The 16,889-nt window shown below is 44.0% G+C and overlaps 1 protein-coding gene across 2 annotated transcripts in view; it reads right to left on the bottom strand.

Moving 5' to 3' along the window:
- The window catches only part of MARF1 (meiosis regulator and mRNA stability factor 1), a 39,550-nt gene that overhangs the window by 12,506 nt on the left and 10,155 nt on the right, over positions 1–16,889 (bottom strand). For both annotated transcript variants that reach the window (XM_027528211.1, XM_027528212.1), the window contains exons 6-21: positions 16,420–16,537; positions 15,684–15,856; positions 13,346–13,771; positions 12,977–13,134; positions 12,730–12,888; positions 11,253–11,415; positions 10,390–10,568; positions 8,899–8,979; positions 6,464–6,700; positions 6,214–6,333; positions 5,146–5,324; positions 3,504–3,724; positions 2,649–2,791; positions 2,349–2,482; positions 1,050–1,252; positions 329–556 (exon numbers count right to left, since the gene is read on the bottom strand). In XM_027528211.1, coding sequence (XP_027384012.1) covers positions 329–556; positions 1,050–1,252; positions 2,349–2,482; positions 2,649–2,791; positions 3,504–3,724; positions 5,146–5,324; positions 6,214–6,333; positions 6,464–6,700; positions 8,899–8,979; positions 10,390–10,568; positions 11,253–11,415; positions 12,730–12,888; positions 12,977–13,134; positions 13,346–13,771; positions 15,684–15,856; positions 16,420–16,537 — 2,922 coding nt within the window. The remainder of the gene's footprint in view (positions 1–328; positions 557–1,049; positions 1,253–2,348; positions 2,483–2,648; positions 2,792–3,503; positions 3,725–5,145; positions 5,325–6,213; positions 6,334–6,463; positions 6,701–8,898; positions 8,980–10,389; positions 10,569–11,252; positions 11,416–12,729; positions 12,889–12,976; positions 13,135–13,345; positions 13,772–15,683; positions 15,857–16,419; positions 16,538–16,889) is intronic.

The following is a 16,889-nucleotide window of genomic DNA, read 5'->3' as shown; positions in this document are numbered from 1 at the left end:
GATCTGTGTAGAAGGATCCAACTTCAGGTCAGCAGGACCGAGACATCTGAGAATAAACACCCTGGGATAAACAGGGGACTGCGTCGGTTCACAGATGTTACTTTGGGGAGGCTGCTAATAGACCCACGAAGGCAATCCCCAAAATCTCCCCCGCCAAACCCAAGTCATCTCTTATGACCCAATAAGGTATTAACAACACAGAACGTGTTGCACAACAGTAGTAAGCAGCACAAGGTGTAAATACTGAAACACTAAATCATATGCAACTATCCCAATGAGGATTATACCACCACAAACCTCACTCTGTGAAAGAAAATAATCCTGTTACCTTTACGACATGGCAGAGTTTCTGTGTTAAAGCTGAAACTGAACTGACATCGTAGTCTTGGAGACGAAATGTGTAACCAAAAGTCTTAGCATATTCCTTAAGCAGATCTGTCATCATAAGGCAGTTATCTTTTTGGGACCGAAGGAGTTTAACGAACTGGGCAGCTAGAGCTTTGAATCGTTCAACCTCTGTCAAAGTGAGGATCTTCTCTTCTCCACATTCCAATACCTTGGAAAACACAGGAGGAGGAAAGGGAGAATGTTCATGGGATAAACTGGCAAGAAAATATATACAATCAAGAACTAAGAAGCACTTCTGTCCAGTTTCAGTTTTGCAAGGTTAGAAAGTTCTGGAAATTAGTTGCACATGAGGATATCTAACACTGCTGAACTGTACACTTAAAAACAGGCAGACGGGTAATGTCCGTTTTATCACTCACAAAACATTTTTAAGCACTGTGCAGGTCAAAAATGGTTGCTAGCAGGGACTTCCTCAGTAGTCCAGAGGTTAAGACACCACACTTTCCAAGCAGGGAATGTGAGTGTGATCCCTGGCTGGGGAACCAAGATCCCACACGCTGCACGTCACAGCCAAAACAAGTGTGCATGCTCAGTTGTGCAAATTTTCATCCTATTTTATAACTCCCACTTCCAAGGCAAAAAGGCCTAGATTTTCCTTTATTCTCCCCATATTGTTCTGAAAAATAGAATTCTTCACTTACTTGTAAAATATCAGGTATGGCTTCAAAAAGTTCAAGTAGTTTGGTAAAACCATAGTATGCAAGTTTGCACTGCCGGCCAAAGTGGTGATGGTAAGAGGGGATAAATTTATTAAAGGGCATCCGGAAATGGGGTTGATGCCGCAGCAAATCCACAACATCTTTGGAGAACTGTTTTGTCCTTTCTATTTCATCCTGAGTACGTTCTTAAAAAACAAAACAAAACAAAAAACCCATAAACCACAATTATCTTTGACCCATTTATATTCTCATCATTAGTGTAGTTAGTCCTATGCACTAGACTATAAGAGATACCATCTTTGCCTTCCAAACACAACCTAAAACACTCTCTTCTCTCTTTCCAAATGGCTTTCAAATTTGATCTAGGGCAGAACAGCAGGAAGCCATGATACACACACGCACACATACACACCTATGTGATTTCATTTCACAAGCTAGAAATAATCTCTCTAGCCCCTCCGCTTCCCCATACCCACTCCATATATATGAACATGACACACATACATATATCTGTACTTTTGTAATCTAGAAATCATTTTATTAAATCGCACTTCTGGATATTCACGTGCTTTGTTTATTCAGCTGCTCTTCAGTTAAAATTGCTAGCAGCAACAGGTACCAAAAGTTTAACAAAAATACAGGGGAGAAACATTTAGATGTATGTTTCTGTTAAATTTTAAATGAGGATTCTAGAAATACTGACCATAGTCATTTTAGCTTTGAAACACTATGACTTCATGGATTTCAGTGTCCTTCAAGAGCACAGTTTTAGAATGTTCCACAGATCAACATGCGTGGAAGAACATGACTGTACATAGATTTAATTTTTATTAGTTCCCATTTCAGACCTCAGCTGGAACTAGCAAAACGTGAAAGATGAAACATTCATTTGTGTCTTTTTTCCTTCTCAGGTGTGCAGAGGAAAACATCTTAAAAGAGTGAAAAATCAGACAAGCAACAGCCAGGCAGCTGACTCAGGTGGGTAATTACAGCAGAAGCAGCCACAGACAGGCTAAAGGAGACATTTTTAAAAAGTGCTGGTTATGCTTCCCTTTTCCCTTAGAGTGAATTCGGAAAAAACAGCCTGCTTTTCTTCTCAACAAGCGCCTTCCCCTACTCTGAAGCAGCTAGGATCCACCGGCTGGTGGTGCAGAGTTCACGCTGCAGTTTCCATGGCATCTCCAGGAACCACAACGGGGGGTAAGCGCATCCCTGTGTGGTTCCCTGCCACAGTAACCACTGGGCCAGACAACCTCCTTCCAGCAACGGTAAGGCACGTACCTCTTCTGGGGATACAAATCATTGCTTCGCTATCTTGTTGGGACAAGCAGATGGTGGTGTCTGGGATCTCTGATATGATATCAATCAACTCACAAACACCATATTCAGTGACATCCCAGTCCTTTGAGAAACACCTAGGTTTTAATCATGGAGATGGGTGAAGAATGAGAAGCAGTACTTGCCAAAATCACTTTTTAAGTTTTTCCCAAAGAATGCTGAATGGAAAACTTAGATCATTATTCTTAAATTCAGAAGAACAAGTGTCTTAAAATATTTGTTTTTATTTTTTTCTCAACTCACCAATGGTAAGCCTGTGCGAATTCTTTCACAATGACTTGTTTGCTGGCTTGGGATTTGAGAAGTTTCAGTAGATCCTGAGTAAAGCGCTTCACCTGGGCTCTGTGGGTAAGGGTCAGCAGACGTTTGGAGCCCATTCCAAGAATCTGCAAACCAGACGCTTGGGTTATTTACACTCCTAAGACCTTGGCAGAGCCTGACTCTCTTTTTGATAGCTCGTGCTCTCTCTCCTGTTACCGCCCTCAGGGTACAAATCCTTCTGTATGATATCTGCACTTCGAAACACAGGTAGATAAACGAAGTGTGGCTGTCAGAATGAACAACTGCTCACGTGCCTGGGATCCCTTTTTTTCCCTTGCATACTCTTTCCTGAAGTCACATGTTATCAGCCTGGGCAACTGATTTTGTCTCTAAAAGACAGCTCAAATTCTGCAGGCCATGTTTACAAGTGGGAAGCGATTATCACACTGTAGGTTAATAGGCAAAGACTCCTTAGCAAGCACTGTCAGGTTCCAGTCCAGTAACTGGTCTTGAACTCCTTCATGAGAAAGGAAGCCCGTGTTACAGCAGTTCCTATGGAAGAGTTAGAGAGGACTGTGCTGGGAGGAAGGAGGGCAGTCTACAGAGGTGAGAAAGAAAGTACTCCTCAGTGCACTTAAGAGTTCCTTTTAGTTGGAAGCTCACAGCTTTCTGAACAACTGAGAAGACACACACATGTACAAAGAAGTTTTTACGGGATGCTCTGCTCTGACTTCTGAGGAATTAAGTCACCAGCTACCCTGTTTCTTTGGCAGAGAGAGTCAAAGCCACGGAGGGACATTTCCACTGTTAAACAAATGAACTCTCAGCTCTCCTTACCTGCAACACATGAGGCACTGCTTCTAACAATTCGATCAGCTTGGAATAGCCATAGTCCGATACCCGGCACTGCTTTGCAAAATGATGGTGGTAAGAGGGGATGAAGTTACTAATTGGTATGACACAGGATGGTTGGTTCTTCAATAGATCGATCACTTCTCTACTGAACTGGATCAGCTGGGGGTTACCCACAGGACTTTTAGAACGCAGAAGCCAAGGGTCTAATACATATTTGGAGAGAAAACAGGAACATGCAAAAGACATAAAGTATGACTGCAGCAGCAGAAAGAGAAATAACTAACCTCGCGCTCCCTGTGTGAACTCAATAATGACAAATGCACAAGACCAAACAGCCGTGTCAGTTCCCCGCTGCTGTACTCAGGTCCTATACAATCCACAGGATAACCCAACTTCTTTACAGACTGGCGAATGCTTTCCCACTGCTTCTGGAAGTCAAGTCGCCAAAGTGAAGCATGCTTCAATGCAGTGAGAACTTAAAAGAGAGAAGGGTAGTATGGCAAAGGCCAACACAACACTGTGAAGCAATTCTCCTTCAATTAAAAATAAATTTAGCTTCGGAGAAAAAAATCGGGATTCCAAATAAATTAGTTTCAGTTAAAAAAAAAAAAAAGGGAAGAGTAGATATAGAGGAAGTTTAAAGCTTAAATGGTTGTATGTCAAAGAACCATTTGTGATGTCCTCACTAACATACTTTTCTGTAGAAACAAAGTTATAAATGGTAGTTATGCAGGTAGCCCACAAGAGCCTAATTAACCCAGAGAGGAGCTTGCAAATGTTGCCCAGATAACCATGGAAAGCAATGATGCAGAACTAGCATGAGATAAAACTAAGAAACAGGTTTTCGAATTTATCTTGAATGTTCATATAATTAAGACACTGATTATTTTATTTACGAAAGTATAAATAATCAGATGGAAGCCCTTATAAGGGACTAGTGGGCTAATGACACAGGAGAACGGAGAAAGGAAACAGCACAACACGGGGACCTGGAGGGTGTCCGCCTGAGGGGCAAGGCTGGGAGAGGCTCCAGTACAAAAGCTCCCTCGTTTTCCTGACCTTTCTTCCTACAGGGAAGGGGCAGGGGAAGGTGGGAGCTGACGAGGAGGAAGTTTTGGGGGCCAAGGTAACAGTGCTGTTCTCAGGTAACAGGATCAGACACCTGCAGCTCAGGGGTCGCTGAAGCCCAGAATCTCATTGTATCTCCCAGATCAAAGGTCCTGGTCCCTGACACTTAAAGAGTTAAATCTATTTTTGCATTGATCAAAGTCAAAAGCATCGATTAGAATAAATTGCTGGAGTAAATATTCAGAGAAAATTCCTTCAAAGATCTGAAACGATTTTTAAAAGGCAAGCCAAACAAGCTTTACAAAGTTAGATAACTAGAGAAGATTTGTAACTGTGGAAGCTGGGTTTAAGAAAAAGTTTTTTAAAAAATAATTTATGCTGGTACTTTCCAAAGTCTAGTTCTGCCAAACCGTCAGCACTCTGGAGTTTTTAAAAGACCAAAGGAGACAACCATGCTGCTTTATGAGGGGCAAACATTGCTGCTATTTGAGAGAAAGGCCAGCAGCCTGTACTGCAGTAGACCGTGGCTTCAAAGGACCAAATACCTGAAACTTACCTGTGTTTGGAGGCGGGGGCTTGTTGTGAATCCACTTAACTACTTTGACGCCATTCTGTGCGGTGGCGATGTTCACACCTGGCACGCAGGTGATGAGGTGCTCCAAGGGGACGCCCCCGCCTCGGTTTTCCTGCACTATTTCCAGTTCGCCAAACTCTGCAGCATAACAATCTGGAAAACTGAAGTGGGGCAGGGGAAAAGGTTAATTAAAATAATGAAAAAACAGAGCACCTGGCAAACAGACGGCTGCTCTTAACACATCCATTAATAAGTAATTTCTGCTAAGATGCCCATGGTCTGGCTTTGAAAGTTCAAATGAAGTCCTAGAGAAGTGATCACTGTCTCTCTTTGGTACCAAAAATTCCATTAAGTTTTCTAGCGAAAGCAAAAGTGAAGTCGCTCAGTCCTGTCCAACTCTTTGCAACCCCGTGGACTGTAGCCCACCAGGCTCCTCTGTCCATGGGATTCTCCAGGCAAGAATACTGGAGTGGGTTGCCATTTCCTTCTCCAGGGGATCTTCCCAACCCAGGGATCGAACCCGGGTCTCCTGCATTGCAGGCAGACACTTTACCCTCTGAGCCACCAGGCAGACGGGGTTAAAAGTAAGGTAACCAGGTTCCAAGTTCAAGCTCCTCTAAACATATTGGTTCAGTTACTTTACAGCAACTTGCTACCATTTTGGCCCCTCTCTTAAGCTTACCACGTGGCCCATGATGTGGTTAAACAGACTAATGAAGGATACTTTTCTCCCTTAAATGTTGAAATCTACAACTATTTGGGACTGTGCACTCTCACAGTACTTGTGCACAGCACTTCCAACCAGCTCTTCTCTGTGGAGGAGAATCTGCCCCAGGCATGCTGATGTTTCTAAAATTCAGCACAAACATGAAATGTTCTTGTTGAAATATTAAGTGAATGAATCCCATGTTAGATACACTTTGACTACAAGTGGTAGCTAAAAACACCAGGCTGAAGCCTGGTACAGTGCGTGATTGGGAGAGGCCCAGGCAGAGGGCAGACTTTCTAGAAAGGGGAGAACGAAGGCATTGCAATGGCTTTGACAGTCACCTTAATAAAGGCACGGTGCCCTCGTGTGTCTGCAGAAGACTATGGACCTGGGGCGCAAACGTCTTCAGAGAGAGAATCACAAAAGGAATCTTGTAAGAGTCTGGATCGAATTCATGTTCACTGCGGAAAAGAGAACAGAAACAGAGAGCTGACATTTCTCAGTGGTCTAAGATGTTCCCAAGGTAACTCTAACAGATGTGCCACGACCTTTTCCAGAATGATTGTTTCTCAAAGGAAATGGGTAACATACCTGAAATCCTTGTTGGGACAGTGCTGCCTGCAGACAGGCTCGTGATATTCTAACTCTTCAAATATGATTGGGCTGCAGTTTGTTGAGGAGCCGTCGTGAGACTGGGAAGATCCCAAGGGGCTCTGGCGGGCCTGACTGCTGGGTAAGAGACACACCAGCCTGCCATTTCCTTGTTCACGGATTGCAACCGTGTCTGTTAGTTTATACAGATCTGACACATTCAACCTGTGTCCAAACCTAGAAACAAGGAAAAACAGAGAGAGATGCTGACTTAAAGAGAATATTTTTCTTCAGTTGTAGAGAAATGCCTGACCTGTTTAGATAAAGCTCTGTAACCAAGAATGGATCCCTGTCTCTTTGAAAAGTAAAACTGGGGTAATTCTACTATAAATTCATTCACCATCAAACCAATAACACTCAGCACTCCTTGCAATCATCCCGGGCCCGCTGCCCATTACAGTGATTATATGTATTATTTGGTACATGCCCTCCGACCCCACAGTCTCTGTAAATGCCTCACCGAAATTTCTGAGATGGAAAACTATCTGCTGTAACCCCTGTCAACTTGGCCTCCACTTCAGTTCCAAATCCCTATTACCTCTCACCATCTCTGCTCCCCTCCCTCAGAGGTATTCCCCTTTCCAGCTACTCCTCACGTCCACTATGCTTCAGTCTCCTGATCTACACTAGACTGGACTCCCCAGTCACCACTCTAGACTTGTGCCTTTCATACCTGGAACACAGAGGCGCAGGATCTGAAGGCAGACAGACTGAGTTCAAATCCTGATTCTACCTGCAGGACCTTAGTCAAGTTATACAACCAACCTACACCTCAGTTTGCCCGTCTGTAAAACGGGGTGACAATCCCTGCATCATGAAGTGGATATGGGGATGCCACACGGTATACGCGCAGAGAGCTCAGCACACAGCAAGTGCTTGTTCAGTGTCATCCGCTCTAATGGCCTCCTCCCAGTGCCCTGTCTACATGCTCAGACCTCCCTGCAAACGCCAGTCTTAAGTCTGGTCCCCACCCGCCACACTGCCCCGTCCACAGAAGCCCAGTCTCCTCTGTGCTCTCTCAGTCTGGAGCTCTTGCATCTCCTCTGAAATGGAAACAGCTGGTCTCTCGAGAGCTGTCTCTGCTGTTTCACCATCCAGTCTGCCACGCTGTTCCCTGCAGGATTTTCTCCACAGGACTCTTTGGTGTCAGCTTCCAAGTCACCACAGGCTGCCTCCTCCTCCGCTCCAAACCTTGCACCACTTTCTCAGGCTGTCCCCACTCCCCTGAGAGCACTCTGGCCTCTGGGTTCCCGTTGGCTTCCAGGCCCTGGTGGCATTCCACCCAGGTCTGCCCTCTCTCTGGCTCTCCTCCCATTCCTCTGAACTCATCTGTTCCCAGGTCTTCCAAGATCATCTTTAGGCAAACAACTGCCGTATCTTCAGAGCTGACTTCTTTCTTGAAGGAGACTCTACATGTGTAGAAGACCCCCTGAACTCTCTTCCGAGACATTCCAATTGCTCCCTAAAACTCGGATGCCCAAAGCCAAGATTAAAAACTTACTATACCTCCTAAACAAGCTTTCTTTCTTTTCTATTCCAGCTTAACCACATAACCTTTCCCTCAGTCATCTGGGGCAAAAAACTCAGAATCAAACTGACCTCTACTTTTTGCCTTGCCTGCTACATAAAACTAGTTACTAAGCCCTATTTCACGGGCACCTGACACTTCTGTGGGGTCTGGTTCCCCTGTTCTGACAGTGTCTGCTTAGAGCCGGGACTGGTCCCCACGTTCCGTGTCCCCCTCCCCCAGTTCCCTTCACTCCAGCTCAGACACCATCCCTGCCTGAAGCCTTCCCACAGCTCCCCTGCCCGTCCTTTCTCTGACACTTCAGTGGCTCCCACTACCCATGCAATCAATCATGGCCAAGCTCCCGGTTCCTTGCACCCTCTGTAACCTCAAGGCATTTTCTCCTTTGTAAGGATAGTTTTCTTTGCTCTATACAATAAATGGTGACTGTCTTTTTCCTTTCCAGACACACACCCCCCACCCCAAAAAGTGGGCTGTCTTCCCAGCTCTGCACCCTCCACTTCGTTCCACTGGGATTTGCTGAGTGTCTGCTGAGCGCTGAGTACCGAAGACTCAGTAGTATTACGTCTGATCCAGTGCCTGCTGTCCCAGAGCTTACAGTCTAGAAGGTGCCTGAAAACGTTGACTCAATGAATAACAGAACAAATCAGCCAAGTGGAAAACATACAAGTACAGCTTTAGGGACTGAGGTCTAAATTTACTAAAAATAAAAGACGTTTTTAAAATGTGTGTTTTTAAAACTGGACTTTCAACTGTCTTGGTCTTACTTCCTCCCCTAAGAGTTGCTACCAGTGTAAGTCGCCCATCAGCACTGGCTGGATCAATGAAAGCAACAACCCTCACTTACTTTTTTTCATAGATATCTGTAAATTTAAAAAGAGGCAGACAACAGGCAGGAGCATCCTGAAGAATGGACATTGTTTCTGCACTGCAAGAAAAACGGTTAGCCCATTAGAGAACAGATGTCTTCCTCTCTGTTGCAAATTGTTTCTAAAAACAAGAGTTCATTAACACAATGTATACACAAAATAAATACACTCATTTATTCTCAGAGTTTGAGCTTCCAGAAAAAAGAATGGACTTTAGGAACACAGCAATTAAAAGAATATTTAATCATACACTGGGACTTTTATCAGACTCAAGCAGAGATTTCCACACCTGTGTATCAGAAAGCAAAGGGCAGATGAGCCAGTCTCCTGCCACAGTGTAGTTCTATCAGAGAGATGGGAGAGGACTCCCCACAGCTGAAGATATACAACTGAATACACTTAAGAGTGACTGGCTCTGAGCCATAGGATTATGGATGATTCTTCTGTCCCCAGCCTCTTTTATGTTCCTAAAATTTCCAAATTTTCTTCATTGAGTATTATTTTTATTCGGCAAAATTAAAAAATAACTTAAAATAATGGTGAAGCTTTGACTTGTCTACATCGTGAAATGATTACCACAATCAGTTAAGTGAACATCCATCATCTCATCCAGATACAAAATAAAAGCAAAAGAATGCTCCCCCTTGTGATGAGAACTCTTTTGATATACTCTCCCAACAACTTCCATGCACGACGGCAGTGTTAACGGTATTAATCATGTTGTACATTACATTCCTAGTACTTGGGTTATCTTATAACTGGAAGTTTGTACCTTTTGATCACCTTCATTCAATTACTCCCCACCCCCCACCTCTAGCAACTACAAAGCTAATCACTTTTTTCTGTGAGTTTGCTTGTTTTTTTGAAGTGTAATTGGTTGACAAAGGTATATTAGTTACTGGTGCACAAATCATTATGCTGTACACCAAAAACTTAAATAGTGCTCTACATCAAAAGCGTATCATGAATGAAACCATCACCAGACTCCTAAGATTAATCTAATTATAATGTAGATGTATGGGGCTGGGTGTCTATTTGACATTGAAGATGTACCTGCAAGTTGAGAGCATAGAACTTTGTAGATTTACCCCTTATAGATAATCTACCTTCTATTAAAATTGGAAGGTAGTATTCCAGACTTTCTAGGCTTATAAACTTTTGCTGTAGAGGTCCACTATTTTTAGAACCTGTTCTGGATATGTGGCATATTATTTTACTCTTAAATGCCGGCCAAGATTAAGCTGAGATTCATCTCTGATTAATGACTTGAACGAGAGTAAATTATTCTAGTTAGCTTATTACTAACTTCTACCTTATTTCTAACTCTATCAAGAGAGTGGAGGAAAAGCATTACTGCATATGTGAGTATCACAAGAGGGTTGGGGATGGAATAAAATCTATTTTTACTATTTCCAAAACTGTTTCTGGACCAAAAATAACATTTTTGAAACAAACGGCTTGTTCTTTACCTCAGTAAAGAGAGTGATTTATTAGCAGCTCCTGTGGCAAGTGAGACCAGGATTTTCTTGCTGCCAATTTTGTATCTGTGGAGGCTATTCACCGCACCGATAGCTTCTTGTAAGTTCTCCATCTGAACCACAGCTTTGAGCTGATAATCTGTGTGGGGGCTGAGCTCAACACTCTTCACCTGCAGTAGTAAAAAGAAAACAGAATGCCGATCTGCCAGAACCGTGTCCTCTTGAAACTGAAGGTCAATCCCTAAGGAATTCGCTTGTGGACTTCAGTGCTGCCGTGAGGGAACCTGTCTCAACACCGCACTTCCGCCGACCACAACGGAAGCAAGCTAGGATGGGTGACCTTCAGGGATGTGACACCAGCCTGGCTGGCCTGTGCTCTGGCACACAGAGCTCGCCAAGACACACCGGGTCTTCTCCAGATCCTGCCAAAACTGAGGCAGAGCCAGTTTAAGAACCAGCAAAAGGTGCATTTTTTAGCAACCTGCAACTAAAAACTGAATAGACACTGTAAGATGAACAAACAGAAACAGCCAACATCATTGTAGAATCCTGTTTCTGTATTTTAGCAGCTGGAGCTAACTAAAATCCATCAGTGTTTTATTTCCCAGAGACCCACTAAATCCCTGCCTGGGACCACAAGTATGTCTCTGACAGGCTTCTCGCTCCCTGGGGCTGGGTCCTAAAAACTGAACATACAGCACCAGCACAAGGAGACCCGAGTGAAAAAAGAAGGTGTTCAAACCCGTGAAGCAACGGTTACAGCCTGCCTGTGGTTATGTGTGGTGCGTCAAGCGCGCGCATCTTGAAATGCAGCAAGGGGAAGAACAAAGGCAGCAGAGACAGTGAAAGCTTACCTTGCCGTGCCTAGAAAATGCTTCCTGCATGAGCTGCTGCAGCTCCTTCCGGGACAACCTGTAGTCCAGGTTGCTGATCTGGACGTCAACACCATGAGCGAATGGGTCTGGGCCATCGGCACCAACGCTTGAATGTGCAGCGTTGAAAGCAAGCGGGGATGCTCTGTTTAAGAGGTTTGAGACAGATTCCTGCTTAAAACATATGGAGTGAGGCCTAACAACTGTTTAGAAATGTTTTAAAAGTGTTATTCTATTTATTCAGTTTATGTCATTTAGATTTTGCTTGAAACTATGTTAAAAACTGTTTTCCAAAATACAGTTTGGTTCTCAAACGTGCTTTTTCTTAAAACATTACACTGATTGGACTCTTTCTCAGAAGTACTATCTGTTGACACCCTGATTAACCACAACAACAACAATTTTACTTATCATCAAACATTCTTTTGTTGGATTATTTAAAGCTACAGGAAGAAACTACAGGCAGGGCTGATGAGTTCATTTTCCACTTTGGGTATTTATTCTTAGGAATCAGCCTGTGATACTAATGTCAGCCATTTACCCTCTCCTCAGCTCTGAAAAAGCCAGATATTCTTGCTCATATGTTGTGGCTTTTCTCCCTGGGAGGAAAACTTTTACATCAATTTGTAGACACCATTTTACAGGTTCAAAGTCGCTTTCAACAGTGAGTTTTCACCATCCCAGCAGAATAAATACAATGCTAGTGGGAGCTCATGAGACCGAACATGACCTTACGGCTCCTCCTGTTTTCTGAGCTTCCAGAATTACTCAGAGTAAATTCAGAAAGCTTAAATAAGGAGTTACACAGATGGTTACAGTGGTTTACAGAGACCTTCGTTTCCCAAACAGCTTTCAGTAATTACCCCATGAATAAAAAGAACGAATGCATGTCAGTTTAGGCCTCTTTCTCAGTCTGATGAAGTAATAAGGGCGTAGTAAAGACACCTTAATGTGCCCCCATCACTGGCCAAGGACTCCAGGACAGGCTTCTCTGACCTCAGCTTACCAAGACTCCCACATGGAGGATGGAGAAAGGCAAGAAGCAATGCCCCCAAATGTTACCCAAGGAAAAAGGAACTGGAAGAAGAGAGGTGGAAGGTTTCTCTTTTATTTTTATTACTATTTATGGCTCAAACATTTTCAATTTGTAAAATTTTTACTCTAAATTTTTACTGGAGAAGTAAGGTTGCGTTACAATGTTGTGTTAAGTTTCTACTGTGCAGCAAGGTCAGCTGTCCCTTCTTATTTTGGATTCCTTCCCGTTTGGGTCACCAAGAGCATCAAGTAGAGTTCCTTGTGCTGTAGAGCAGGTTCTCATTAGTTACCTATTTTATACGTAGTACTAAGGTTTCTCTTGTAATTATGCACTTCTGTACTGCTTGAATTCTGCTGAATACACAGATTACTTCATAAGCCCTTCTACTGCATACAACCACTCCACGGATCAAGACCCACTCACCGAGAAGACCAAGGCTGAGCCGTGAGCAGGGGACTCACTTGCCTGGATGCGATCAACTTGCTAAAAGCAGACGGGTAACTCACTTGGAACAGAGTCTCCTCTTTCTCTTTCTTCTCCACAGGAGAACTGGTGACACTGCGGGCGCCGAGGCTCTCTTTCCTGGTGGAGGGAAACAGTGCAGGCAGGAGGTCACGCGCTTCCCTTCACAGCAAAACACGCAGCCGCGAGGGAGAGTAGCGGGACCTACTTGGGATTGGTTTTGTAAACAGATTCTGCCAACCCTGGGGCTTTAGGTGCGGGCGCTGCGGCACTTGAGCTTCTGTGAGGAGGCGCCCCCAGCCGCAGGTGGCCTTGCTGGGGCTCACTGCTTCGAGTGCCAGTCTTCGACTCCAGGCGGCACAGCTCCTTAAAAGAGACAAGAGCAAGGGAGTTTAATAGTTAAAGTCTCCAAGACGTGTCAGACCTTGTACAGGAAACACCTGACTTCAAACAGCCTCGAAAATATAGGATAACAAAAACAGTACAGACACATCAAAAGCAGGTGAGCATGTAGAACGGAGAGCCCACGAAAGCAAACCTAGCATAAACTTCAGAAAGCAAGCGGGGTCACAATTACCTGTAAACTTTTCACGTTGGCGTTTCTGGTAGCAGATCCAGAATTTGCCTGCGACCCTTTTCCAGGTGCGGCTTTGGCACTGGAAGGTGACTCACTTATGTCTTTGATGAGGCACAGTTTTGGATTCTTAAGTTTCTTGGGAGACTTCACTTTATCAGCAGTTGCGTTTGAACTCTTGGTTTCACAGAGTTCGCTGCTTTTTGGAGTAAATGACACGACGATCCTGTTACCAAAGACGTCTTCATTTTCCATCCGCTTCAGAGCCCGCTCTGCGCTGTCTCGGTTTATGAAGCGGAGGATGGCGCTGCAGCCTGTGATGTTCAGCACTTTCCCGCCACAGTTATCGGACAGGCGTCTGAGCCTGTTGCTGATGCTCTTGCCGTCTTTGTTGGCCGGTAGGTTATAAACGTAGAGCAGAGTGTGGCACTGTGGACACAGAAAAAGTGTTAAAACAGGTGGACTCAGGGGCCCACGCTCAATTACAAAGAACAATGATCTCCAAACTACAGTGACCTCGGGGGAGGGAGAACAGAGACTTGCATGGGAAAGGATACACGTACTTAGACTGAAAAACACAGAGGGAAAAAAAAAAAAAAGAAGAAATGTATCTAAAATTCTCACTCTGGTGAATTAGAAAAAATATGTGGCAAGATTTAATGTTTTGAATAATCAGGTTTTTTTTTTAATCATAATAAGGATCTCTACAATGAATGGGTAACCTCTCACCTAAGATACTACATTTGACTTAAAGGCCTTTCAGATTAAAACAGGGAGTGCCAAACAGAAACAGAGGGAGGAAATGTACCTACAGCCAGAAGACATAAGGAATAACAACAAAAGTCAATTAGAGGTGCGGCTCCAAAGCCTGAAACAGGTACTGCCAGCCGCAGACCATCCTAAGCGTGTGTTTATCTTGGGCCGGGCCCTGACCTCACTGGGTACCAGGGGCTGCAGGGGCCAGCACTGCAAGCACCTCAATCTGGAGGCAATCACGGAAGGACCTCCAGCGGCTTGAATTTTTTCCCGAGGTGCTGACTTCCTCCTCACTAAAATGAAGAGGCTGGGTGAGATCATTCCTAAAGTGCTTCCATAACTCTCAAGTTATTAAAGTGTGTTAAAACTGCATTTCACGAATGGGACTGCCTACCCTTCTGGACCATCCACGCTACAGCTCCTTTCTATCATCATTAACGTGTGTCAGTCGCTCAGTCGTGAGCAACTGTGACCCCAAGGACTGCAGCCCACCAGGCTCCTCTGTCCATGGGATTCTCCAGGCAACAATACTGGAGTGGACTGCCATTCCCTTCTCCAGGGGATCTTCCTGACCTGGGGATGGAACTCGAGTCTCCTGCAATGCAGGCGGATTCTTTACCATTTGATCCACCAGGGAATCCATATATATTCTCCAAACAGCTTAAACACAAGTTCAGTGTCCCAGTAAACATCTTATCCTAAATCAAGACTGTGAGAAATGCTCGTCCTGCTGGAAACACGTGCACATTCTCCTATTAAGTGGCTTATCAGGGTGACAGGTGTAGTGCCCACTACTCCCGATTGTGCTCGTGCATGGCAGGGTCTGCAACCAGAGAAGACAGGCTCAGAGACCAGCTGGGGCTTCAGGATTAAGTGCCGCAACTGTACAATCATTCTGCTTATTTGACTCCAACCACACCAAGATATGCAAACCATATTCTTTACCCTTAAAACTTGGGCAAAAATAGTAATAACTCTCATTCCGTTACTGCCATACACCTCACACAAAACACTGCTAACTGGCAAGTGGTTGTCAGTAAGGTGAATCTAAAAGTCAGTTTCCTGTATTTTGAAAAATGTAAAAGCAAAATTCACACACTGGGTTTCCCTAGTGGTACAATGGATAGGTATCTGCCTGCCAGTGCAGGGGATGTGAGTTTAATGCCCGGTCCAGGAAGACTTCACATTCCATGAAGCAACTAAGCCTGTGCGCTGCAACCACTGAGCCCGAGTGCTGCAGCTACTAAAAGCTGAGCGCCTGGAGCCTGTGCTCCGCAAGAGAAGCCACCGCAATGAGAAGCCCATGCACCGTAATGAAGAGCGGCCCCCGCTCACTGCAACTAGAAAAAGCCCACGAGCGGCAACAAACACTCAGCACACACACAAAAATTAAAACAAAAAATTCACACATATCAGTTCTCTATATATTTGTAAGAGAATGGAAAGTTTCTAGGCCTATTTCAAAATCTAGCCGGCCTACTACAAAGAACACCCTCACCTGGGCTTAGACATCCATAATGGAGGACTGTCTTGAATCTCCACAATCTTAACTAGACTACAGCAGAAAGAACACAAACCCACTTACTGGCATTTTTAGTGGTAACCTGGGGGGCAGGTCAGAAATGAATTCTTCAAATCTGATCAGCTCGTTGGCGTGATGCAGCAGTGCTTCTGAGGCCTGGTTTTTATGGACCAAAATTATATGGAAGCCATGTCTGTGTCTCAGGTCACTAAGTTCCAATGCGAAATTGACATCAGCTGAAAGACAGAATACAGCCCACCCCCATCTCCACAGATTAGAAACACTTGACAGACAGGCACCTCTCATAACACCCACTGAGAAGAAAGGAACAGCAGGACTGTGTTCCAAGTGGCCCCCCGACCCCTTTTTAGAATAGGGACACATTTCACATCAGAAGAATTAACATGGCAAGACAATTTTACCATGGACTCATGCTGAATTCGCAAGACACATTGTTTTTAGTAGTAAAAAGGAACAAATATTAATGTTCTGGGGAGCACCAACTTCATCTTGGAGTTTTCTTTTAAATAAGCAAAATGGAGCCCAGGACTAAAACAAACAAAAAAATTACATTTTCTTTAATAAACTTGGCCCTGCAAGAATCCTTACTCAGATTCCCCAGAGAAAAATACAGAAATCCATGTAGTTCCTTTTCTTTTTTTAACAGTTTTCAAAAGTAAGCATAAGCATGTCCCATGTATTTCAGCATCTTTGGGGGCACATTTTAACATATTCTGGCTTCTATGATAATTCACACATAGAGAGTTTAGCTGAAATTAGTAGATGTTTCTACACTTACTTGACACAAGAACCACAGTGGCGGGAGCAGTGTGAGTATTTGCAAACCTTCGGAGGCTCTGGCGGAGCTTGTCGTCAGCAGCGTTCTTTGCAGTAGCATTGATGTGGGCGACAGTTACCTGCATGAATTTATAATAAGGAGAGATGAGAAAGAGCTGAGCTTAGAAAGCCACTACACATTCTGCCCACATCCAATAGACAGTTCTTGAGGAACCTTTGATTTCTATTGCCACTCAGGGACGGAAAAAAAAAAATTACAATCAAATCTCAATAATTTCACATTCAGTTCTCCAGACAAATTAACTGTATTCATTATTACCCCTACTTTCATCTCTAATCTTCTGCTTTTGCACTTCATCCATTCCCCTTTCAGAATAGAAAGTGAAATTTTAAGCAGTTAAATTAGCTCTCTCTAGCATCTTTTGCCAACAATGTGTGGGTGGCAAAGATTTGATATATGATTAAGGTAAG

The sequence above is a fragment of the Bos indicus x Bos taurus genome, chromosome 25 (assembly GCF_003369695.1).
Source record: "Bos indicus x Bos taurus breed Angus x Brahman F1 hybrid chromosome 25, Bos_hybrid_MaternalHap_v2.0, whole genome shotgun sequence".
Taxonomy (NCBI): Eukaryota; Metazoa; Chordata; class Mammalia; order Artiodactyla; family Bovidae; genus Bos; species Bos indicus x Bos taurus.
This window is presented reverse-complemented; position numbering and strand designations above follow the sequence as displayed.